Consider the following 24,768-nt stretch of genomic DNA (forward strand, 5'->3'; position numbering starts at 1 on the left):
GGGCTCCCCGGGCGCGGCCGCTGCGCTGGTGACCCCGGAAGTAGTTCCGAGGCGGGGCGGGGCGCCGAGAGCGGAAGTGCCGCAGCGGCCGTAAGGAGGGGCCCCGGGTTCGGCTCCTCACTCCTGTAACGGCGGCGGCGGCGGCTCCCGCTCTCCGGCTCCGCGCACCATGGGCACCCGCGACGACGAGTACGACTATCTCTTCAAAGGTAGGCAGGCGAGCCGGCCGCCCGCCCCGCCCCGCCCCGCCCCGGCCTCGCGGGGGGGGCTCTGCCCTCGGGGAGGGGGTCACCTCTCGGCGGGCGGGGGAGGGGAGGGAGGAGTGGAATCGCCTCCCCGGCCCTGCAGCCTCCGCAGCAGGGACAGCTCATCCCGGAGCCCCTGCCCCGCAAGAGAGGGGCCCCCTGCGGAGCATCTCCTGGGGCGCGTCCCCCCCTTCTGGGCCAGCCTCTCCTCTCCCATGGGCGGGGGGAGAAGAGGGAGGAGCCGCCCCTCCTCTTCTGGGCCAGCCTTGTGAAAGTGCAAGATGCTGCCTGGGATGCTCCAGTCCCCGGGCCAGGTCTCTGACTGGGGAAATCGGACTCCTCTCTCATGCCTTCTGACCTCGCCTTGCCCCCATCGTGGACTGGGACAAGGCGCATCCTGGTGCTGCGGGTTGGTGTGCCCCAGCCCCTGACGCTGGCTGAGGGGATGCCTTGAAGCGTATTCCGGAGGTTGCTTCGCTATAAGCCCTAGTTCGTGAGCCACTTCCGTCATCCTCACAGAGCAACCTCCGTGTCTTTGATCTCTCTCTGGTGGAGTAAACCCCAAGACTGGTTTTCTTTTGTGGAGCTGAGGAAATGGTTTGCAGAGCTGCTTCCTCTTGGTTTGATAGGGTAACCAGTAATTGAACGCTTATATTTGTTTCTGATTATAATCAAACTATAAGGTGGAGACCTGCCATTTAAAGCTGTCTGTTTTGGAGGGAGCCTTCTTATTGCTTAAAGAAGGCTGAATGATGATCGCCAAAGATAAAACTCCAGAAACCCTTTCCGAGTTTCTGCCCTTGTAGAGTGTTGGTTTCAAATATGGAGGTGTGAGTATTGTTATACTAGCCTTGTAGTGGTTGGCTGTAGCTTTCGAGCCTACTCTAAAATGACCAACTAAATCTTGGGGCAGTTTTAATGTGAAACAGCCATCATGGGCTATGATCTTTGTGCAGTGCTGCTGCTCTGCTCCTGAACTAAGAGAGCAGTCAATAATGTGCTGAATAAAATAACTAGTGGTTGTGCAGATGGAGAGTAGAAGTCACTTCCTATTACAGTTTACAGGTTAAACGCTATTCAAGTAGAACTGTGCTTTTTCAAGGGTTGACATCAGCATCATAAGCACAGTTTTATGCAGTAGTAAATATTGCATTACTTGCTTCATACTGTGTTGGAGTTCTGCTCCCGTGGTTTCTGTAACATTATCTCACTCCCACTGATCTCACTTCCTGTTTTATCACTTCATAAAGTTCCCGGAAGATTAAGGCAGAAATTCCTTGTTTTCCAAGGCCTAGGCAGATTCTTCCCATTTTGGTTCAACTGAGTTTTGTTAAAGATGCATCAGAATGTACAAAGCGGTCCATTTAACATTTATCTTTCTGCCGAATGAAACAGCAATTGGAAATCTTCACAAGTAAGACATGCTGCAAAAGCACAGTGAAATGGTGACATTGAGTATTTACTAACTTTAAATCAAACACTTAAATTGCCTATTTTGAAAATATTTTAGATGTAACCACATGCTGTAATGCTATAGTGGAAATCTGCATGTACTGAACACTGGATTGAAAATATTAGTTTGAACCTTGTAACAGCAAAGGAGCTCTGAAATGTTCCTGTCATAGCACTTAAGGATGGACCTCAAAAGAGAGAATGTAAAGGTTTTCTCCCCCTATATTTAACTGTGCAATAACTTCAGTAAACTTTTCTCTACATTCTTCCATTTGGAAAGCAGCTTTTTACAATACTTTTCCCTAAGTACAACAATCTGTCAGGGTAAATGTATATTACAACTAAAACCAAGTCAGGGAATCTGGTTACAACAGCAATTGTTACCTGGCAAGTTACAATCCTTTTGCATTGTAGAAAAGCCATCCTGGTGGTCATTAATTTAAGTACATCCAATGCTCTTGTCTTGGTTACGCTACTGTTTACACTGAATTATTAAGCCACCATCTTAAATCACAAACACTCCAAAAATTGTATAAATTGGACATATTAAAGGATAAGTCTTTTGTATGGAAAAATGCAAAATTAGTTTAAAACTTATATAAACTGATCCAAATGTTACACACTTCTCTCCAGAAGAAGGAAATGCAAGAAAAAAAGTGAGCATAAGGGAGGTCTTATGGATGAGGAGATTGAGTTCAATCTTCAACCTACCTTAAAGTACCAGTGGTGATATCTTCTATTCCTGCTCTCTATCTTCTCTTCCCCCCCCCCCCCCCAGTGGATTAAACACTCCTCCTCTTCCCCAGTTTGTATAGGACCTACAATGTTTGTTCTGCAGAATCAGAGGCTGACAACCTTATCGCCAAATCTGTGTTGATAATGCTAGTGCTTAGGGTATGGGCCAAGCTACACTACAGTGACAATCAGAGGAGCTGTTGCAACTTAGCTGTCTCCTGACTCTGTTGTTCAAGGCTTTAGCACAGTTCAGTGGGACTTACAAAACATTGGGTTGTCATTTCTGGCTGTCCCATTCCAGTGTTACAGAGTAGCAGCTGTGTTAGTCTGTATTCACAAAAAGAAAAGGAGTACTTGTGGCACCTTAGAGACTAACAAATTTATTAGAGCATAAGCTTTCGTGAGCTACAGCTCACTTCATCGGATGCATCTGATGAAGTGAGCTGTAGCTCATGAAAGCTTATGCTCTAATAAATTTGTTAGTCTCTAAGGTGCCACAAGTACTCCTTTTCTTTGTCCATTCCAGTGTGTTGCTCTTCAGGTTCCTATCTTTGGACTGCCTGAAAGACAGCCATGGCCAGAGTACTTAGAGGCTGCACTGCAGAAAAGCAGATGAGATCTATGATCTTCAGTTACTTAAGTGTTGTGTGTGTGTGTGTGTGTGTGTGTGTGTGTCTTTTTTTTTTTACTCTAATTTAAGGGGGGGGAATCATTGTGACAACCACTGCCCTCTTATGACCCTATTTAGGATTAGATATGAATTTATCAATATAAAATTTATACCCATGTTGTAAACCAGCCTGTTTAAACAGCAGATCACTCCTTAGAGTAGACAGTGCAAACGGTTGCCCACTGTGAATTTATGTATTGGATATGTTATAGGAATCTTAAGATGACTTTGCGGTACATTGTCAATTACACCTTCTGTGAAACTCTTCCATGCTCATCCTGATCTTTCAGTTCTGTAAAAGAATCTTTTTTGTAGATACTATTCCAACCAAAATGATAACTTTTATTTCCATAAATATAGAACTATCTAACTGGCTGGATGTTTCATTGAGCTACAGCTCAGTGAGCCAGCAAACTCACTTCCCCATTTCTGAATTTGGGCCTGACTGCACTGACAATCAGCTGACTATTAGATATGCTTGACAGGAGGAGGAGTTATTGCATCTTGCTCATTTTCCTCCAACTTGATTACTAAATCAAAGAAGCTCTGCTAAAGCTGCGCAAACCTGTTGGTCTGGGTTTCAGACCTTGCATTGTTTCAGAGTAGCAGCCATGTTAGTCTGTATTTGCAAAAAGAAAAGGAGTACTTGTGGCACCTTAGAGACTAACAAATTTATTAGAGCATAAGCTTTCGTGAGCTACAGCTCACTTCATTGGATGCATTACTGTCTCATACTTGCTCTGTTTATGGAAAAACTGGTCACCTGAAAGCCACTGCTATTTGGTATGCTAGTAAACCCTATTTGGGCCTCTCTCTCCATTGCAAGTGAGGGCATTTTCTTGTGAGGTAGCAAGTCTCATTTCTGCCTCTGAATGTAGAGAACAAGATTTGTATTTATTTATTTGTATTCTAGTAGTACCTAGAGGCTCCAGCTGGGTTGTGTTATGTATTACAAATACACAGAACAGACTGTCCCTTACCCCAAAATGCTTACAGTGTTAGTATAAGATGAGACAATAGGTGGATAATCTTGTGCCCTCCCCCTTTAACAGTGAGAAGATAAACATAATGTGTTTATCACTGCTTAACAACTGCCTAGCCATTGTAGAGAGGTTTTGGTCATCACAGCATAAGTGGGTTTTAAGGAGAGATGAAGGATAGTGTAGTAACTTTGCAGACTCTTATAGAGTTCCTCACATGTATAAGGAATATAAAGACATAATAAAATATAGGAAAGGTTTGTTATTAGATACGGCTTTCTGTGGTGGGAACAAAAGCATAAATAATAAATCAAGTGTTTTCAGAAATAACCCTTCAATACCTGTAAATGTGTCCTAAACTTTATGATGATGCGGTTAGCTGTTGTATTGCACCCTATAGGTGGCTGTATTTCATTATTGGGTGAAATGATGTGTTACTTTCAAAGGGTTTTTGGATTCTTTTAGTAAGGGGCTATACAGAAATGAATCTTTATCAGTGATACATTAGACAATGCAAATTTGTAGTTATGGGTTCACCATTTAATGTTTAAACTGGAGTCGGAAAATATAATTTCACTAGCTAGTTGAAACACTTTAGAAAATAGTTGCTTTTAAGCTTTAAGGCAAAGGTTAAACATGGGAATGAAAGCTGTACAGCTTTTGTCATTGGCTTTTCATCTTAATAGTTTGGTTTTCATGCAGCCTAAGATGCTGAATTTATATTCATGTTTTAGACTTGTACAGCACTCAATCTAGAGAATCTAATACAAAAAATCAAACTACAATTACTAAAGGAATTTCATTTTGTTCACCAAAATACTGGAATTGCTATGGCAGTAGCAATAGTAAAACTACTAACGTTTAGCCAAATTGTTGGTGTTGTAAAGTGTTGTACAAGTGCTTAGTGTCATGCTAACACTAATTGCACTAGCTAAACATAAATCCGATAAGGACTCCCTTTTAGGAGGATGGCCAACTATTAGAAATTGGAATCTTTCATTAATTTTTTGATCTTCTAGATCGTGGACATGCTAGCTTTGGTGGTATCCCATGTTTAAAGGGCCATGTCAAGGGTTTTAAGCCTGGTTTGATTTCTTTAATTGCCACTCACAAGAAAGTGGTCTCCTAAACTGTAAATAGATTTAGGCTATCAACAGTTCAGTTGCTATTACAGTCGACTTTAGTATGATTTAACAAAAGTATAATTTTCCTGATGCACAGTGGTTAACTATAAATATATCCAAAGATCTGTTCACTTGGATGCTATTTTCAGAGATTTGGTCATACTGAGGATAAAAACAGCCATATTTTTTACCTTCATTCACCAATAACAAGAAAATAACCTGGCAGGGGAGAGTGAACTCGGCAATGAGAAATAATGTTTGGCAATCAGCTAAGCTGACTAAAAATGAAGTGTCTCAATTGAAAACTGGGAAAACACTTGCCAAGGCGCCTTTTAAAAATACTGTATTCAGTTTCAGTTTGCTAGCAAAGAATAATGAGCTGAACTGTTCAGTAAGAAAGTGGCTCTTGGGAAGCTGAGTTATGGAAGCACTCTGGGCCTCATTCTGCTGCTGTGAGGGCTGTGGCTGGTACAGATGCCCAGCCTTAATGCTCTATACAAGCCCGAGTTGTTGTCTTGTAGCCTTTTTTTTTTTTTTTTAAACCTTTTCTCCCCTCTGTGCTCTCTACCTTGATACTTCTCAGATCGCTATTGCCATGTGCGGATATAGACTGCTCCAAAGTATGGGATTTACTGTCTTACATCCTAGATCAGTGACTGCTAATGCCCATTGTGTGGCAAATTTTAGGCCTTGAAACAAATGCCATAAAACCCACTGGAAACCCCAGAGTTGCATACATAATTACATTCCAGCCCTGGTGATTAGGGATCTTTGAATTACACTTTGGTCATCATAGTTTCTCCCACACTTCAGTTTTGACCAGAATTTTAGTAGCTGTTCTAACTTTTGGAGCTAGAAACACACTGCACAATCTGAAAGCAGGGGATCAAGTTTCTGAATGATTTAAAATCTTAATTTTTAAGAATTCATGAGAATATTGGATGGTATCAAAATGCCAGAATTGAAGTGGGTATGTGGGGAGGGAAGAAGAGGCTTTAAGTGTTACCAAATTTAGTTTTCAATATCTGTGTGTTAGTTATGAACGGCTTCTTAATAGTTTTTAAAAGAATAATAATCTTGCCTTTGCTTTGCCTCTGTCAGGCTTAGAGCTGAGTCTTATCTGCTGATGTTGTGCAAAATTCCCTTGCCCATGTACAGGAGGAGCTACAATGGCCCAATTAAGTGGAGAAAATACAGAGATGGGGGAATAGTCTGAGGGCTAGTATACACTGGCAACATTCAAGTGGTGCCGTGGCAGCACTTTAATGTGGCTTTTGTAGTTGTAGCAGTGAGCTCTCCCAGTGCTCTAAAAAGCCCACCTCTATGAGGGACGCAGCTACCAGTGCTGAAATTTGCTGCGCTCAGGGGGGTGTTTTTTCACACCCCTGAGCGAGAAAGTTGCAGTGCTGTAAAGTGCCAGTGTGGTCAAGCCCTTGATATTTTCTTCACTTAATTGGATCACTGTAGCTCCTTTTGAAATTGGTACAGTAACTGTTCTCTGATGTCAGCAACAGCATGGGACTCAGGCTAGCTGAGAGAGAATCCCGGCAAGTTTTGTGGAATGACTGAAGTTTTTCATGTTTAATACTCAGGAAAAACAGCAAATATTGGTGATGGCGGGAGCAGGGATAGCTAAGCTAGTTGATATTCATGCTACAGAGTCATACTGCACAACCTGCTGGGGGTAGGGAACTTGGGGAAAGCAGAAATTTACCTAAACAAGAAAACTCTTCAATCCCTAGCATAACAACTGGATGCTAGGTATTGATGATTATACGAGATAGAACTTGGTTAAAAGGGGTTTGAAGGGTTCCCCCTCCCAATAACTTCTACAGGTATGCAATTTCTGTCATTGTAAAGCTATTTAAAAACTTGGCCTAAATTTGCCAAAATAGATTAATTCCAAGGCCAGAAGGGACCATTGTGATCATTTAGTCTGACCTCCTGTATAACAAAGGCCATAGGATGTCCCCAAAATAATTCCTAGAGCAGATCCTCTAGGAAGAAAATAATCTAATCTGGATTTTAGAATAGTCAGTGATGGAAACTCCACCATGACCCTTAGTAAAGTGTTCCACTGGTTCATTACTTCTACCATGTAAAATTTTACACCTTGTTTCCAATCTGAATTTGTCTAGCTTCAGCTTCCAGTCACTGGATCTTGTTATACCTTTCTCTGCTAGATTAAGTATGTGTTACCCATGTAGGTACTTATAGACAAATCAAGTCACCTCCTTAACCTTGTTAAGATAAATATATTGAGCTCTGAGTCTCTCAACATGCCTTAGTTTCTAATCTTTTAATCATTCTCATGGCTATTCTCTGACCCCTCTTCAGTTTATAACATCCTTCTCAAATTGTGGAGACTGGAACTGGATGCAGTGTTCCAGGAGCAGTTGCACCAGTGCCAAATGCAGAGGTGAAAACCTCTCTACAGCTACTTGAGATTCCCATGCTTATGCATCTAAAGATTGCATTAGTCCTGTTTGGTTACTGAGTTTTGCCAACAAAACAAAAACCCTATGGTAAATTGTCAGGTGACACAGATACACTTAACACTCCAGAGGGAATTCTGTGCAAAAAAAAAAAAAAAAAAAAATTCTGCACACATTTTAAAATTCTGCAAATTTTATTTCTCAAACAAATGAGGCTCCAGCATGGCAGTGGGGAGCAGAGGCCACTGGCTGCACAGAAGTGGGAGATCAACCTGCATCCCCTCTCCTCCAGGGCATGGATTTGGCAGTGAGGTTGCATCTGACCTAGACACAGCGCAATGGCTGGACCTGCCTCAGAAACACCCCCGGGACCCTCCCCCTCCCTGTCAAGCACACTGGGTGTGGGCTGGCAGGATCCAGGTGTGGAAGGGCTTAGTGGGGGGAGGGGGAGAATCCAGGTGCGAGGTGAGGAGGTTCTGTGTGGGGCAATCTGGCTGTGGGCAGCTCAGTGGGGATCTGGATGCACAGGGGCTTGCTAGGAGGTGCAGATGGTTAGAGCTCTGTGAGGGGTCTGGGTGTTAGGGGACTGTGGCTTGGTGGGGGTATGGGTGCAGCTGGTTGGGGCTCAGTGGGGTGGGACTCTAGGTGCAAGGGGCTCGTTATGGTGGCCCAGGTGCATAGAAATGGGGCTTGTCAGGGTGGGGGTTTAAGTGTGGGGGCTCAATGGGGAGTGGTCTGGGTGCAGAGGTGGGGGTCTGAATGCAGTGGGATAGGGCTTGCTGGGGGGATCTGGGTATGGGGGCATCCAGATGCAGGGGGGCTGGGTGGACAGACCCCCATATAGTGACCCCCCCTGCAGTTAAGGAGCAATGGGGCAAGAAGTGTGTGTGTGGGTCTGACTGACTCTGTAGTGGAAGTGTGCTCCTCCCCCAGCCCAGCTGGGAATAGCAGCTGAGCCCAGCAGCAGGTAGGAGCCACCAGCCAGAGCATCCCTAGCCCCATGTAGGGCTCGGGAGAGCCAGGTGTGGGGGGGGGTGGCTCAGTGGAGGAGTTCTGGGTGCATGAGGTGAGATTCAGCTGGAGGTCTGGATGCATTGGGGAGAGGGGTCTGACCTGGCACCAGTGAGGGCATCCCCAGCTTCCCCACAGTGATTTACCTCTCAGCTAGTTGCTCTGGGCACCTTCAACCACTCACCCATGCTGCTGTGGAGGGGCATGTGACCACTCTTGTGGCTTCCCTTTGCTTCTGGGTCAGCAAGACATTTTTCTGCAGGGAAGCAAAGAAATCTGCATATTCTGCACGTGTGCAGTGGAGCAGAAATCCCCCAGGAGTAAATTAAATAACTTGTCCCTTGCACCTGGGTTGTTACAGTCCTGCATCTCCTACATTAGCAAAATCAGCTGTGGGAGGACAACTGAAATTTGACAGTATTGAACTGTCATTCTTGAATAAAAGCCAGATTCTGTGTGTATCAAATGTGGATGTGTCAAGCCTAATAAACTACCGGCTATCTAAACAAGTGGTTAACAGAGACTTTGTGCTGTGTACAACTTCTGCAGCATGGTTAGCTTCCTGCAGAGTCAGCTGGCAAAGGAAGCCAGAAAGATGTTTTAATGAAGTACTCCCTCTAAGGCCATTCTTGATGCTAATGTGTGTGTGTTTTTTTGGCAAGGGGGGAGTTCAGAAGGTGCGTCACCGGTGCAATGGCCTTTATAATAAAGGAAAATTCCTCTTGCCAGTGTTTTTTTTGAATATTTTTTTTTTTAAATTAGGCACAGAAGACACTGCCCACTGCTTCTGAAACTGGGAAGGCTGCCACATTAAGCTGCAGCAGTTCTCTGCAGACTTAGAACTCAGTCTGGGCTCAGTTTAATACTTGAGCTGTGTTTAATTACACCATTCCACTCTTCTTAGACCTTGGCAGAGTGTGACTATTTCAGAAGGCGTCCAACATACCTGTGCTGGAATGCTAAATCTGAGGTGCTATGAGCAAATACTGCAGACTTTTAAAAACAAATGTTGGCCAGCAAAATCACTTGCCATGCAGTTGTGGGCTCTCCTTTGCTGTTACCCTGGGAGTGAGTCAATGCCAGGTTCTGCCTTCCTTCTCTAGGCCTTTACTTGTCCTCTTTGTGTTCCCTGTGATCAGTGCAGTGTTTTATCACTGTCGGGGCATAGGATCATCCTGCTGGGCCATTGTAGCTGTGAATCGGAGTGGCATGGCTAGGGTTTGTATGTGTCCCCTCAGGTTATACCCAAGCCTACCTATATCCCTGTTATACCCAAGCCTATATCACTGTCTCCAGGAATTGGATTTTGGACCTTCTGTTAGTCTCCTTTCTTCTGCAAATGTAACCATAGCTGAATCCCCTAACCATAGATGGTGTGAAGTTGTGCTGTAGTCCTAAAGGGCCAGGTTCCTGCATCTGGATGAGCTGGATTTAATTGGCAGACAAAATGGCTGTAATATCTTTCTGCTCTGCTCATTCTGGAGCTGAGCAAAGGCCAAAACTGCTGTGGTGTGATGGACGGCTCTAAATTACACTGGCTAAAGCAGCACCCTCAAGCAAATTCTACCAGCAGAGGATTGCTGAATGTGTTGGGCTGTGGCTTTGCTTGTATCCTAGCAGACCCAAGGTGGTGACAAAGGTGACTGGCCATGTTGGGTTTTTTGCATCCCAGGGATTCCCCCGGTGTTACGAATCCCTGACTTTCCCCTTTGGGAAGCTTGTGGTCCCCTGCCAAAAGACACACAGGAGATCTAATTGAGGGCCAGGATCTGGCCCATGGGACTCTTGTTACAGAAACACAACTGATAAGCTCCAGCTGACTTTACTCCAAGGATCACCTTGATGTGAAATTCAAGTTGTTGACCCTTGTGAGGTGCTCAGATATATGGCTCATTACCATAATAAGTAGCTAGATAACTATGGAGTATTTTACTACTCTGGGAGATTAAGATTTGAATTAAGTAATGGTAAAAAGAGCCTGTTCAAATGGTGGTGGTTTTGGTATCCACTTGTTTGGAAGTGTGGAGAATATTTGAGCAGCTAAATTAAGACAGCTGGCTTGGCTTTGCTGCTGCCTTTTCCCCACATCTTATTGTGAAAAGCAAATGTTTCTGTGAATAAAGCCAATTATAAAAATTGCTCAGTATATTTGCAGATGGTGTGCAATTCTGATGACTCTTGTCTTGTCTTTAGTTGTACTTATTGGAGACTCTGGTGTGGGCAAGAGTAACCTCCTTTCTCGATTCACGCGCAATGAGTTTAACTTGGAAAGCAAAAGCACTATTGGAGTAGAATTTGCAACAAGAAGCATTCAAGTTGATGGCAAGACAATAAAGGCTCAGATATGGGACACAGCAGGACAGGAACGATACCGAGCTATAACATCAGCGTAAGTGATAAGCATAGTGTATATTTTTACGAGAACTAATGTTTGGTTTCACTTTTCTCCTGAGTCAGAGAGAAATTGGAACTCTGAATCCTTTGTGCCATAATGAATGCTGGAAAACATCTCCCTGTAAAGTGGCCAAACCTGAGAATGGTAAAAGCATGGTATTGTGTGCAAACTTACTGAATTCTAATGTCCTTGACATCTGTGTGGTATGATAGGTTTCAGGATTAAAAATAGTCTTCAGTGTTTTAAATTTGATTAATTTGGCCCCCTTCAGAAGCACAGCGTATGGGGCTGTTTGGGGCCTGTTAGACCTCAAACAATTTTAATATTGGTGGGAGGAAATGGGACATTTGGGATCTTATAAAGTACATCAGATGTCCCTAATATATGGATGGAATTCTGGAGTAACGGTCTTAAACCAACCCCAGGTTCTTTAGCCAGTTCCTGACCAAGTCACCATACTTGTCTGCTTCTCTGTCCAGCTGCAAGTGGCAATATTACTTGCCCACTGTGCAGGGCTGGATTAACTCTCCTGTGATGCTGGGGCTATTAGATTTTTGTAGGGCACCTGGGAGTTTGGAGTAGGGGAGTGGGCTCAGGCAGGGTGTGGGGTGCAGGCTCTGGTCAGGAGGTGCTTACCTTGGGTGGCTCCTGGTTGGTGGTTCAGAAGGGCTAAGGCAGGATCCCTGCCTCCCCTGGCTCGGTGCTCTTCTGCTCCCTGAGGTAGCTGGCATGTCCAGCCCCTAGGCAGAGGGGCCAGGCTGCTCTGCAAGGTGCATGCTGCCTGTGCCCACAGGCGTTGTCCCTGCAGCTCCCATTGGCTGGGGTACCCAGCCAATGGGAGCTGCAGAGCCAATGCTGGGAGCAGGGGCAGTGTGCAGAGATTCCCTGAACGCTCCTTGCCTAGGGGCTGCAAGGGCACATCAGTGAGCTGGTGCTTGCAACTTCAGGCCCAGGGGCCGCTGAGGCTCAGGGGATGGATTAAAAGCAGCAGCGGGCTGCATAGGGCCTGCAGGCCCCCCTTTAGCTGCAGCCCCTAAAGCCCCTGCATTAATCCAGCCTGCCACTGTGCAAAGAGCTTGGAGATGCAGCTAACTACAAACTATTTATAACCCCTTTTAAGTTTTTTGCACTTTGAGGTTTTATCAGTTTTATCGTAAAAGCAGAAACACTAATGCTATAGTGGATGCCACTAATCCTCATGCAGCGGCCTCAGCTAATTGGAATAACTGTCTGACTTAAAGCACAAGGTAAATGAGAACAAAATGAAATTAGGTCTGCTTATTTTAAGAATGGATTGTCAAATAACACAGCGAGTCAGATTTGATTCACCTTCTGTTACGGCACAGAGGAAGACTGTTCGTTTGAATCATGTTGTTCGTTGCTGATTCAAGAATACATGTCTGCCCCCAGGTACTACCGTGGGGCTGTTGGGGCTTTGTTGGTTTATGACATTGCCAAGCACCTTACCTATGAAAATGTGGAGCGATGGTTGAAAGAATTGAGAGACCACGCTGACAGTAACATTGTCATTATGTTGGTGGGTAATAAGAGTGATTTGCGTCACCTTCGCGCAGTCCCTACGGATGAGGCCAGAGCTTTTGCAGGTTAGTGGATTAAATATAGTTTGTTGATGGTAACCTCTCTCTGGGGATTCGAGTTCTTTGCAGCCAAATACAAACAGGCTTTTAAAGAACAAAGGAGTGAGTTGTTGTTTGCCCTCTCAGCTCACTGTTAACACACTTCCCCATAGACATCAGTGCTTTTCTTTCAGCAAGCAGCCTAATGGCACTAATGCTGATGCCATTCCTTGGATCAGCCAGTGGCATTTGTGCAGTGACAATATCCATTTAAACCCAGATGCAGCATCTCGTGTGTTCCTGAGCTCCAGCACTCAGGGATGCTAAGACCCTAAGGCTCTTGTGTAGTAGCACTGCTGATCCCTCCAACCAGCCTTTATTTTGGTGGCAGCATGTGACCAGCTGGGGGAGGCTAGTCCCCAGCCCCACCCCTTCTGCTCAAGGCCCTGCCCCTTCCACACACACCCCTTGGAATCCAGAGGGGGGCGGTCCCATCCCAGGCTAGCATCCCTAGCCCTGAAGCACCAGGAGGGCAGGTGCCTCTGCCCCAGCACCAGGAGGGTGGGTGCTGCTGAGCAGGATGCGGGAGGGGCTGCACCTGACTGTTTGGGGGACACACAGCCTCCCCCAGCCTGATACCCACTGCCCATGCTTCATTTAGATTTACAACTGTAGACAGCAGTGAAGAAGGCAAATATAAAGATGTGGACTATTCAACTTGTAAGGTAAACTCAACTGGTAAGGCCTTTTAATCAAATGAGCTTTGTCTCTCAGACTCGTCGACTTTAAGGCCAGAAGGGACCATTGTGATCAGCTCAATCCTGTGCAATTAAATGCTGGGGTCACCTGCCTGGATCAGTCATTGCCATCTTCATAAACAACAAGCTTCAGGCCAAGTTTCTTTTGTACTGGAACATGGCTTTGGGTTCCCTGCATTAATAATAGTTAGTCACTGATTTGCACACAGCTTGTGGCCAAGTGAGGATGTTTGCCTGCAAGTAGGACACTCAAACTGCATTTTGGACTCAATCCCTGAGGATCATTCCCCTCTGACACAGATAGTCTTATTCCATTAAGTCAATTTCAAAGGGGCAGCTTTGAGATGCTTCCAAGAGGGTTTCCCCCTTTCATGTAATACTTAACATCCAAATGTGAGGTTGAGAGAATGGAACAACCAACATGGAAGTCAAACTTAAAAGAAATAAAACCGACTCCTTGTCCCTCCCCTCACTCTGAGTGACCACTCATTGCCTGAGGAGACTCACACCTTAGTGCTCTGGTGATGTTGAAGTGAGATGCCATAATGTCTGGGGGGTGTCAAAAGTTTGGGTACCAAGCTTTCCTTTACATGACACTGGAACAACACCCTAATCTTACCCCTTCAGAAGCAGCATGGCCTTTTTCAAGAAGTCACCTCAGTGTTGCTGTGGCAGGGTGGAGAAATGGGACTAGGTGAGGAGTAATCCCGGAAGCTCCCCCACTGTGTGGAAGTGCTATAAAGCAGTGGGTGTCAACCTTTCCAGACTACTGTACCCCTTTCAAGAGTCTGATTTGTCACATACCCCCCAACTTTTACCTCACTTCAACTTACAAAATCAGACATAAAAAGACAAGTGTCATAATTCACGATTACTGAAAAGTGCTGACTATTTTTTACCATATAATTATAATAGTCAATTGGAATATAAATATTGTACTTGCATTTCAGTGTATAGTATAGAGCAATAGGAACAAATCATTGTCTCTGGAAATGTTAGTTTGTACTGAGTTAGCTAGTGCTTTTTATGTAGCCTGTTGTAAAGCTAGGCAAATATCTACATGAGTTGATGTACCCCTTGGAAGACCTCTGAGTACCCCCAGTGGTGCACATACCCTGGTTGAGAGCCACTGCTATAAAGTCTCAATAGCAAATACTGGGGTGATAAGCCTCTGGGGTAGATTGGTGCCTAAAACATGCAGCATGTGTGTTACTGGCACTGGGCATTCATAGCAGGTGGCCATCCTAGTGTCCCCTCATGGTATGGGGAGGCCCTGCAGGCATGGTTCCCTCAGCTACCTCTCTTCTGGAGTTCAGAAATAGATCACCCTCATCCAGTATCAATATCAAACAATATCCCCCTACTTTTAGGGTCTAATTTATTTAGTTTAATTGGCCTACCCCCAAAGAGAGCTTCCCTTTAGATACAGGGGTCCCCCAGCCTCCTCCTTGGCACAGGAGCCCACAGCCCAACAAGGAGGACTGTGCTTATTAATTCAGGACAGCTGTGGCCTCTAACCAGCTCCTCCCCAGCTGGCCCTTCTTACCTGAGTGCTTTTCTCCCTGGGTTTGGAAAGCTTCCTGGGCAGTAACCTTCTTCTGGTGGCATCTCCCTGCTTTCAGAGAAGAGGCAGAATATATACAGCCCTCTTTCCCAGAGCTGGTCCAGGTTGGTTGGAAGAGCAGGGAGCCTTGCCCCACCCTCTTTACAAGGCTCCTGGCCCTGGACCCTTAAAGGAACAGTAGCACACATTTTCCCCAAACACACAGTATTCTCCCCATGACCACTTCCTTTCCCCCCATAGCTGCCTCTGCCCTTTTCTTAATCCCTTGAGTACCTCAGAACTCCCCAAACCTCTCAGCAGGGTCATGCTACAGAACCAGGCTTGGCTGACCCCCTAGACTCTATTGTCCTTAAGGGGACAGACTACCCCATTACAGCACTGTTCTCCTTACACCCTTTAGAAGAGAGAACATTAGTTTTCATAACTACACTTATATTGATACACAAGGTTTTCAACACGAATGCCAATAAATCTGGTCTTTGGCACAGGAGGGCTGCTTGATGGGAATCACTTGTGCGATGCCTGCACTGTAATTTATGATCTCTCTCTCTCTCTGCCCACACAGAAAAGAATGGCTTATCATTTATTGAGACATCTGCTTTAGACTCTACAAATGTGGAAGCTGCTTTCCAGACTATTCTGACAGGTGAGCCTCATAGTGCTTTGTGCGGTCTGTGTATGCTGCTCAGGGGAGGAACTGTGGATTGCGTGCATCTTTGCCATTTAAACATGCAATTTTTCCTAGATTTAGAGACCACAGGCCAGATTCTTTAGCCTGCTGATTACAGCACTAGCCTAGGACTTGGGAGACCCGGGTTTAATTTGCTGCTCTGTCACAGACATCCTGTGTGATCTTAGGCAAGTCACTTAACCCCTCTATGCCACAGCTCCCCATCTGTAAAAAATGGAGATAACAGCACTACCCTACCTCACATGAGGGTTGTGAGGATAAATACCTTAAAGATTGTGAGGCACTCAGATGTTATGGTGCTGGGGCCATGCAGGTACATTAGATGTTCTCTGCTCTGCACAAGCAGTACGTAGTGGCTGGAAACTGGCCACATCTGTGTGAGGGTAATTCCCAGCAGGCATGGCACAGCACCAGCATAGCCAGCTTGAACCCCACTTCCTGCAGCATGTTGAGTTCTGACAGTTCCCTAGTTGATTGTCCCTTGAGAGCTATAGTCAGCCAGTGCAGATTATTATAGCAGTTTAGAGGGCCCTCTGGGCTGTTCTAGACACAAGACCAGGACTGGAGTAGAACCAATCACAGCATCAGAGAGCTGCAACCAGCTCCTCTGTGGTACCCCTGCAACTGTACTCAGCAATGAGTCTAGCCCATATATCTTTGCATCTATCCTGTGCCTGGCAGGCTGACCTGTCCTGGTAGGAGTGCTGTCCTACTTCTAAAATACACCTGTCTCTATATTGTTCAGCACACACCAATCCTCCATTCCTGTGGTAGCATGCACTAGGCTATGTTTGAATGTGGTGGTATCTGGAAAATGCCCATGTATGGGCCAGAGAATTTAATACTTTAAAATGCACTGAAGACCATACTGCCAGCAGCTATATTAGAATGTGAAAATGTAAGAGGAGATAACCTGCATGCAATCATTCAATATTCATGAATTACCTTGGAGATCACTTTGAGGCAGGACAATTACTTATTTTGTCTGAGCTTACATCTGTTGTATATGTAATCAGCAAGGACTGCTTCATTGTTAGGTAGTTTGCATGTTTTGCCAAAAACAGACGGGTATTGGTTAACAAACAAGGGAAGTACCCAAAGTGTCAGGATTTTTTTTAAAGAATGCTACATGTTTGAGACAGATTCTCTTCTTCATGAATTTCCTGTTTAATAGAACTTAATTATTACTGCAATTGAAATTACATTTTTAATGTTTGTTGGAGGCTCTTGAAATGCTTTTTTAAACCCCAGATCCCTCAGCATCCCTGTACATAAGTGTACCCATTTTACAGACAGGTGAACAGAGGCCCAAGGAGGTTAATTGACTTGCCCAGGTCCATGTAGAGCTGGGGGCAGAGCTGGGATTAGCATGCAGGAGTCCTGATTCCCAGTTTCTCCTCTAACCACCATTTGTGGCTTTTTATTAAAAAAAAAAAAAAAAAAAAAAACTTCCAGTCAGTCATTGGTGATTGCTATGAATACTAAAATTAAGGCTGAAAGAATAAATTCCATAAAACTGGAAAACACAAGGAACATTATCAACCTGCATATCTACTGATGCTATCTCTGGGTGTGGGGCAGGGGAGTGGTTGACAGGTAGACAGCATTAGATAGATGCTAGCAAGCTTGTTGTATTCTTGTTTTCTCCATCCACTTCCATTTCAGGCAGTCCGCAAGGTTCAGCCTGAGACGTGTTCATTTTGCACAAGTGTCTTGGTGGAGGGTAGTTAGAGACTGCTTCTCCCAAGTCCCAGCAACCAATACCCTCACCATCTCCCAGAGTCATGTACATTTCATCATGCGATCAGAATGTATGTCAGAATGTGCACAGTGTATATTTATGGATGCATTCTACACTTCAAACTGAATAGCTTCTCTTCAGCTACACTGTCCGCCCCATCTTGACTGTTGGGAGAGATAAGGACCCTTGGCACAGGTGTTAGTATTTAGCTTTAGTTCAGCTCTGGCAGTATAAAGGAAACAGAAATCTGGAAATCCAGCAGATAGAATGCTGTATATGCTGGTTTCTTCCAAAGCTGTCAAATTATGTACAACTCAAACTCAGCAAATTGCCCCTAGTTTATTGCTGCACCATATTGTTCCATAAAGGCATTTACTGAGGCTGAAAGCTTGTTTGCACCAGGCTGCAGTCTTATCTACATACAGCTGGGTGACAGTTAGACTAATGCCATGGGGAAGCAATTTACCTCTTGGGGAATAGCTAGATGAATGAAGGCTGTTTTCAGAGCAGCCTGTACTACCTTGTCTTACATGCCTTTATCAGCATCTTTTATTCCAGAAGTTGTTTTTGATTATAATTAGTGGAAGTTCTATTTCTGTGCTTAATTTTCCTTTGAGGTGCATTTTTGTAATTGGAGAATAAGTGAATCAAATCCTGCCCTCACTGGCTTTGGGAAGGTTTGGTTGCTGCTCAACAAATGTACATGTTCCCTGCGTGTTGTGGTGACAGTATTTTTAGATAAAGAATTGTTGGGCATGCAGATGGTGTTCCTGTTCAGGGGGAGTTGGATCATGTTTAAGGAAACACTTCTACTGATTAGAGAGCATGTGGCTTGTTCTAGTTGAGCTCCTGTGTCAGGGAGATAAAATGAAGTAAATATATTAGCAGCAGGTTGCCTCCAGCCACACTTCAACTGGTGTGTGAAGGATGAATGTTCTCCCAGTAAACTTCCTGAAAACACTTGTCATAGCTGGCTCTTTCTATCCAAAACCTACTGATTATGGGGGGTTACTTCAAGTGTATGCAATTCAAATTGGTTGGTGCTACCCAACCCCTGCTTGTTCTGCACAGTTTACTCTTGGTAAAGGGTTATGTCCCTGACACCTCTACAAATAGGGTGTCTGAGGGTGAAGCACTTCTTATTCTTCTACAAAGCAAATCAGATCAGAGCCATAATAAACTGAAAATCGGACAGGCTAATAACTGATGAGACACCCAGAAGGAGCGATTTTGAATGCTCCATCACATCCCCCAGTGTTAGCAGTGTTGGAACTGCACTGTAAGCGGGCTGCGGCTGCTGCTTCCACATCTAGTCACTTATGCAACCTTGCACAGAGCCGGTCTGACATGGTGTTTCAAAGCACTGGCAGCTAGCCTGTAGTAGGGCTTCCAACAGTGCTAACTGCACTCCAGCTGAGCTGGTGTTAGTTATAGCTAGAGCCATTTCTCTGGAATGCATAGGACCAGCGAGGCCAACTTCAGGGTTCTCCAGCACCCAATAAGAACAGTGCCATTCACAACTTTTTTTTTTTTTAAAGCAGCTTTAAATGTTCGTGAGTATGGGAAGGATGGTTCCCCTGCTGTTTTGGCAGCTTACACATGTGCCCATACTCCACCCCGATTGGAGGTGGGGGGGGGGCAGAATGCCCTTCCTTAGTCTTGTTGCTCAGGATGGGGTATAGATGGAGTAGCAGCTCATACCTAGTGAACACCCAGCTTGGTGCAGAGTTCAGCTGCTCAGGAGAACAGGTTTTGGACTGTTACCAAATCAGGCAGTGTCTGTCCTTCTGCACCCGAAGCAGATGATCCAAATGGCATTGTAAACAGGCAACATTTAGACCTTGGGGGCCGGATTCCCATGGGCACTGCTGCATACTGCTCTGGCAATGCACGGGGGCCTTACAGTGGTATTTGTTATAACTACAGCCACTGTAAAGTCCTCTGTATGGCCAGAGCAGTGTTCAGTGGCCTGAGTGTAAATGGGAATCTGGTCTCAAATGCGTGCCATGCTGTCTCCTCCTTCCCCCAACCGCCGCCTCAGCCTCTTTCTTACTGCTCTGCCCTTGCTTCTCACCTAGTGATTTGTAATGCTACTTCGGTGGGGGGGGGGTTCTTGCCAATGACAAACAATCTGGGGATTTTCCTGTTAAAGAGCTTGGTGCCTCTAAGAATGAGGGCAACATAGCAGTGGCCTAAGCAGGCCCTGTACAAGGTGGTTCCTCGAGCAATGTCACTTGCCCAGCCCTGTTGCGGTGCAAGGCCTCTTCTGAGCAGAGATTGCCAATTACAGTGAGCACTTAATAGGTACTGGGATTTTATTGTTGCTGAATGAAGTGTAAAGTATTAATCTCTCTCCTCCTACATATCTTCACTAGCGTGCAATCCTTAGGGACTGGCCAGTTGTATAGTATAGGCCTTCATATGGTGGTGATCTTTGTGCAGCCCTCAGAGCCTCTGCTGCTGATGCCTCAGGATAATACCGTGCGGAGGGCAGGCTGTGGCTATCACATGTCAGACCAGGGTAAATTTCGGCACCCAAAGGAGGAATCAACAGTGCATCAGTCTGTGAACTACCATACAATTCTTGGGTAGTGGTGGTGAGAGAGTTTGAAGCCTGTAGGATATGGGGACGTGAAAACAGAAGGCTCTCTTTTGTAAGCTGCAAACCTTTGCTCACAGCTGTGGAACAGTATGGGTGTGATGTCTAATGTTTCAGGGCTGTTAATACTAATGCACTGGAGCGTGTGCTCAGGAATGCTGCTTCATGAAAATACTGTGTTCAAGATTGGTGGCTGCAGAGGTTATCCACTGCTGAAGTGCTGCTGGTGAGTTATAACTATAAAGGCAGCAGTATTCACTTGTTTTTAAATGGTAATAGGTCAGATTCTGCCCTTAGACATGCACAAGAAACTCTGACATCAGTAGGAGCAGTGTGATGGTAAAACTTGGCCAGAAGATCTTGGTACCGGAGGAGCTCTGATTCCACCCCTCCCCACTCAGCAGTACTTCAGGGTGAAATGCCCTGTTGCCTGATGAGCTGCATGTGCTATCGAAAGAAGAATTTAAGTGTTCCATGGGAGGTGATATGGTGTGTGGGTTTTTTGGCTTGTAGAGCAGACTTTGTATGACGTATAAACTCAGTGTGGGCCTTTAGAATTGCTATCTCCGCAATCCTGGGGACTTGCGTGCTGGAGACCTGTTGGAGGAATGTGTGTATTTCATTGAAGTTCACCCCATCTCCAACCTGAATTTGCTCCTATGCACAAGAGACCATTAATGCTATTTTAGGCTGCTTTGGAAAGACGCGACTGAAAACTTTAGTAATTCTGAAACCAGAAACCTTCTTCCTTTCAGTGTGGCAATTCACTTGTGTAGCCAACTGTGTCAAACTGAGATGATCCTAACAGGTTCTTCCTCTTGTATTTAATGAGATGTGGGATGTCAGTTCTGAATGCTTAACTTGCTGCTCTTCTCTGAACAAATGTGCCACTGACAGATACTGGTATTTTCTTTGTATTATCAACAAGCCTTGTGCGCTGGGCACGTGTGATTTTGTCAGTTTGCCCTGCTAGTCAGCATTCAGATGGCTGTGTGCACTTGTGCTGTCTGTCCTGCAGGAGAACTTCAGGCCTGACTTGCCTGTTCGGTCCCCTGGTGACAGCATTTGCTGGGGTTTAACTTTGTTCACAACTTGTTCAAAAAAGCCCTTTCCTTGCACCTTTATCCCAGCCCCACTTCCTGGAAGCCCTCTTTCTAGCACACTTCCTATTAGCTACAGAAGCAGACACAGAGCTCTGTTTATTCAGCCCTTAGCAGCAAATGTTAGACTATCTGTGCACGTTTGCTCAATTTGCTTATGTTGAAATGTCCAGCTGTTCACTTTTAAGCAGTTTATTGCTCACATTCTTAACAAATGCTACTCTCTAGTGGAAGAAATATTTCTTGGTTTAGGGTTAAATAAGGTGCCAGTCAGGCAATTATCATACCAATAACTGACTGAGACCCTCCAAAAGAACTCGGATCACAGCTTTCTGTGCAGCGAGGGATATTTGCTGAGCTATGCTTTTTCCTCATTCTGCCCCAGAAGAAAGCTGGAGCACGAGACATTTGCACTTTACTCTATCTCAACTCGTATGGAACTCTTACAGCAGCATGGTGTACTGCATCGTGTGGGGGAACAAACTGCTAAGTGGAGAAGTTCATTTATTCCCCCCCCCCCGAAGAACAGTTCCCCTAGCTGTAGCAGAATGTGAGGCAGTACCAACTGGCATACTTCAATCTACTTTGAAATCAGGGTAGTTTTGGACTGAGCTCAAGAAAAGCTTGAAAGAGGTCTGTAGTTTTTGAATGAGAATTTGCATGAGATTCTCTCATTTACTCCTCCATTTTGAGGCAAGTTTTCTTGCTAAAGCCAGCTGCCTGCCCATGTGCTTTCTTTCTCTTTGAGCATTTGAGATGCACTCATGACAGCTGCAAAAATGCTTAATGCCCATGAAGAAAAGGAGTACTTGTGGCACCTTGGAGACTAACAAATTTATTTGAGCATAAGCTTCCGTGAGCTACAGCTCACTTCATCGGATGCATGGATGCATCCGATGAAGTGAGCTGTGGCTCACGGAAGCTTATGCTCAAATTTTAGTCTCAAAGGAGTACTTGTGGCACCTTATTCTTTTTGCGAATACAGACTAACACGGCTGCTACTCTGAAACCTGTCTTAATGCCCATGGTCTGCTTTGCACTCTAACTCCAGGCCCTTTTGAGGTGAGGCTTCAAATACAAGTGTGTGCTGCACCTTCGAGGCACTAGGAGTGGCACAAGAATTTGAGCCAAGCTTTCCATTTCAAGCTTTATTTTTTCAGTCTGGAGTCCAAATTTTGCCAGTAGATTTAAAGTCAGATCTTTGCTGTTCAGACATGGAGTACTTTCTCTAACTCTCCCCAGGTTGTGTCTGTCATGGATCTAAACAGAAACAAGGCCTGTCCCATAGTCTGGACACCTCTACATAATTTTTTTAAAATCTAAGACCGCGTCTCCCACGAGCAAATACATCAGACAAGATAGGCGTGAGGTTCTTTTGGAGCAGAGGAGCAACTGCCCCTCTGAGCCTTCTGCAAAAGGTGGGAATGTAGCTGCCAATCAGCTCCATTCATCCATGTTAGCATCTGCAGATGTATTCACAGCCTTACGCTCATCAGGAGCAAAAGCTGTCTACACTCTTAAAAACTAGCATACTCTAAATATCTTGCTAGCAAGTTCTGGCTACAAAATAGCTCTCTTCAAGGGAATAAACAATAAAAGCAAAGGGGTAGAGAACTAGAAATAGTCTTGTAAAAAGCAAAATGATCTGTCTTGGTCACAAGACAGTGGAAATGTGGTGGTACAGATTAACTGATTGTGAAGATATCTGTATGATGTTACCCACACAGCTGTACTTATTTTGTTATGAGGTATTGACAGACTTTGCTGGCTTATATATAAAGTCCAGAAGATGCTAAACTTGAGTAACTAACTTATTGGCGTTGCTGTGATTGAAAATATGTGCATAGTAACTGGTTCTTGTTCTTGTTTTCCAGAGATCTATCGTATTGTTTCTCAAAAGCAAATGTCAGACAGACGTGAAAATGATATGTCTCCAAGCAACAATGTGGTTCCCATCCATGTCCCACCAACCACTGAAAACAAACCAAAGATGCAGTGCTGTCAGAATATATAATTGTTTCTTCTTTCCTAAAAGGCTGTGTATATTCCCCAGGTCCAAGATTTAAATATATTTGTAATTCTTGTGGTTACTTCTTTGTGTTCAATTACTTCCTCTTATTATTCCTTCTGATCTTTTTCATGTCTTAACACTTTGGTTTGTGTTAAAATCATTATTGCTTCCAAATGGCTGCAGCATTTTCATAACTCTGACTCACCGGTCTTGGTTTAATAAATTGTTTGAAATTCTAATCGATTACTTTCCAACTTGTTGACCACTAGTTAGGTTACTAGAATGTCATTTTGTAATCAAGCTCAGAAATGTTAATTCTGACCTTCCCAAAAAATTACTGTCAATGTTAATGAATATCTCTGGGCTATTTAAATTAGATCATGTTTCCTCACTGCAGCTGTTATATCTTGCATCCAAAAATTGCTTATGAAACACCCATTGCTCTTAAATGCAATTTTACAGTAAAGCTAAATGTTTTGGTTACCGCTTGAGGTGGTCAAGATATGTGGATTTTTATTACTAAATACTACGGCATAAACAATTCTTGTTTTGCATCTAAGATGGAGACTTCACTATGTGCAATGGTGCTCTTGAGTTCTAATTGTGCAAATGAGGTCATCATGGTAGGAAGTGCTGCTGGGAGGCTGAAATGGGAGATACTAGTGAGAGCTCATTCAAGGTGCCTCTTGTGAAATAAGACAAAGCAACATGAGCTAAGTAATGGATTCACTTTTCTCTCTAATATTGGTACTTGCAGAGCTTTGTGTTGCCCAGGAATTGGACTCCATGGTGCTGGTAGTATCAGAGGATGAGAAAGTTCTTCCTTTCCACAATGAGTAGAAACTTGAGGGATATTGAATCATGGATCCATTATTCATTTATATTTGCAAATGCTTAATTGTGGGATCACCAAGTTCCATGATGTCTAAAGAATTTATAAAGGACTCCTGCAACAGTAGCTCCACTCTATTGGAAGCATTGGTTAGTATAATCTGGAATAGTTTTCTTATTGAAAGTGTGTGTGCCTAATAGACTGATTTCAGTACCAGTCAGTCAGCAGTTGACAGACTGAGGGATAAGGTTCTGAACTGTGCCTTCTGTCACTACACTTTTGAAAGTACTGCATAATGCTCTCTTGTCTCCAAACTGTCCACTAAATGGCTTGAGTTATTGGCACTTAAACAGCTACAGTATTTAAAAAGTTATAAAAAAAACTATTGGAGCAGGGTGGGTGGGAGGAGAGACATTCCTCAGGCACTGATACAATCAATCGAACATGTGTGGGCATGCACAAATTGCTGCATTTATTAGCTAACCTTTTGGTCTTGCGGTGCTCATGATGTGTAAGGCACACGGAAGGCATTGCTGTAGTCAGTTTTTTTTAAAACCATTTCTCCCATTTTGTGTATCAGTTCTGAAGATGCTATTGGATGTTTGTAAATTACTTTGTATTTTATGCATGTTCTGTAACTTTTTTAATTGATTTAAAATAGTCATTCATGATAATAAAGAACAGGGGACAATTCCATATAGTAGCATGGGTACTTTTTTGGGGAACTGAATTTTGTCTTGACAAAATGAGGGATCTTTCAGGGTACATGTTATGTATGCAACTACAGATGTGCATTGTCATGAAAGAATTTCCAAAGCTACAACTGAAGTACACCTAAAGCAACTGGA

The 24,768-nt window shown here is 44.3% G+C and overlaps 1 protein-coding gene across 1 annotated transcript; it reads left to right on the forward strand.

Moving 5' to 3' along the window:
- Positions 1–15: 15 nt before the first annotated feature.
- Positions 16–24,616, forward strand: RAB11A (RAB11A, member RAS oncogene family). Its single transcript, XM_038419007.2, has 5 exons — positions 16–209; positions 10,846–11,041; positions 12,458–12,651; positions 15,512–15,592; positions 22,952–24,616. Exons 1-5 carry the CDS (start codon positions 170–172, stop codon positions 23,089–23,091), a joined length of 651 nt encoding a protein of 216 aa, XP_038274935.1. The 5' UTR covers positions 16–169; the 3' UTR covers positions 23,092–24,616.
- Positions 24,617–24,768: the final 152 nt, after the last annotated feature.

Source organism: Dermochelys coriacea, chromosome 10 (genome assembly GCF_009764565.3).
Source record: "Dermochelys coriacea isolate rDerCor1 chromosome 10, rDerCor1.pri.v4, whole genome shotgun sequence".
Lineage (NCBI taxonomy): Eukaryota > Metazoa > Chordata > Testudines > Dermochelyidae > Dermochelys > Dermochelys coriacea.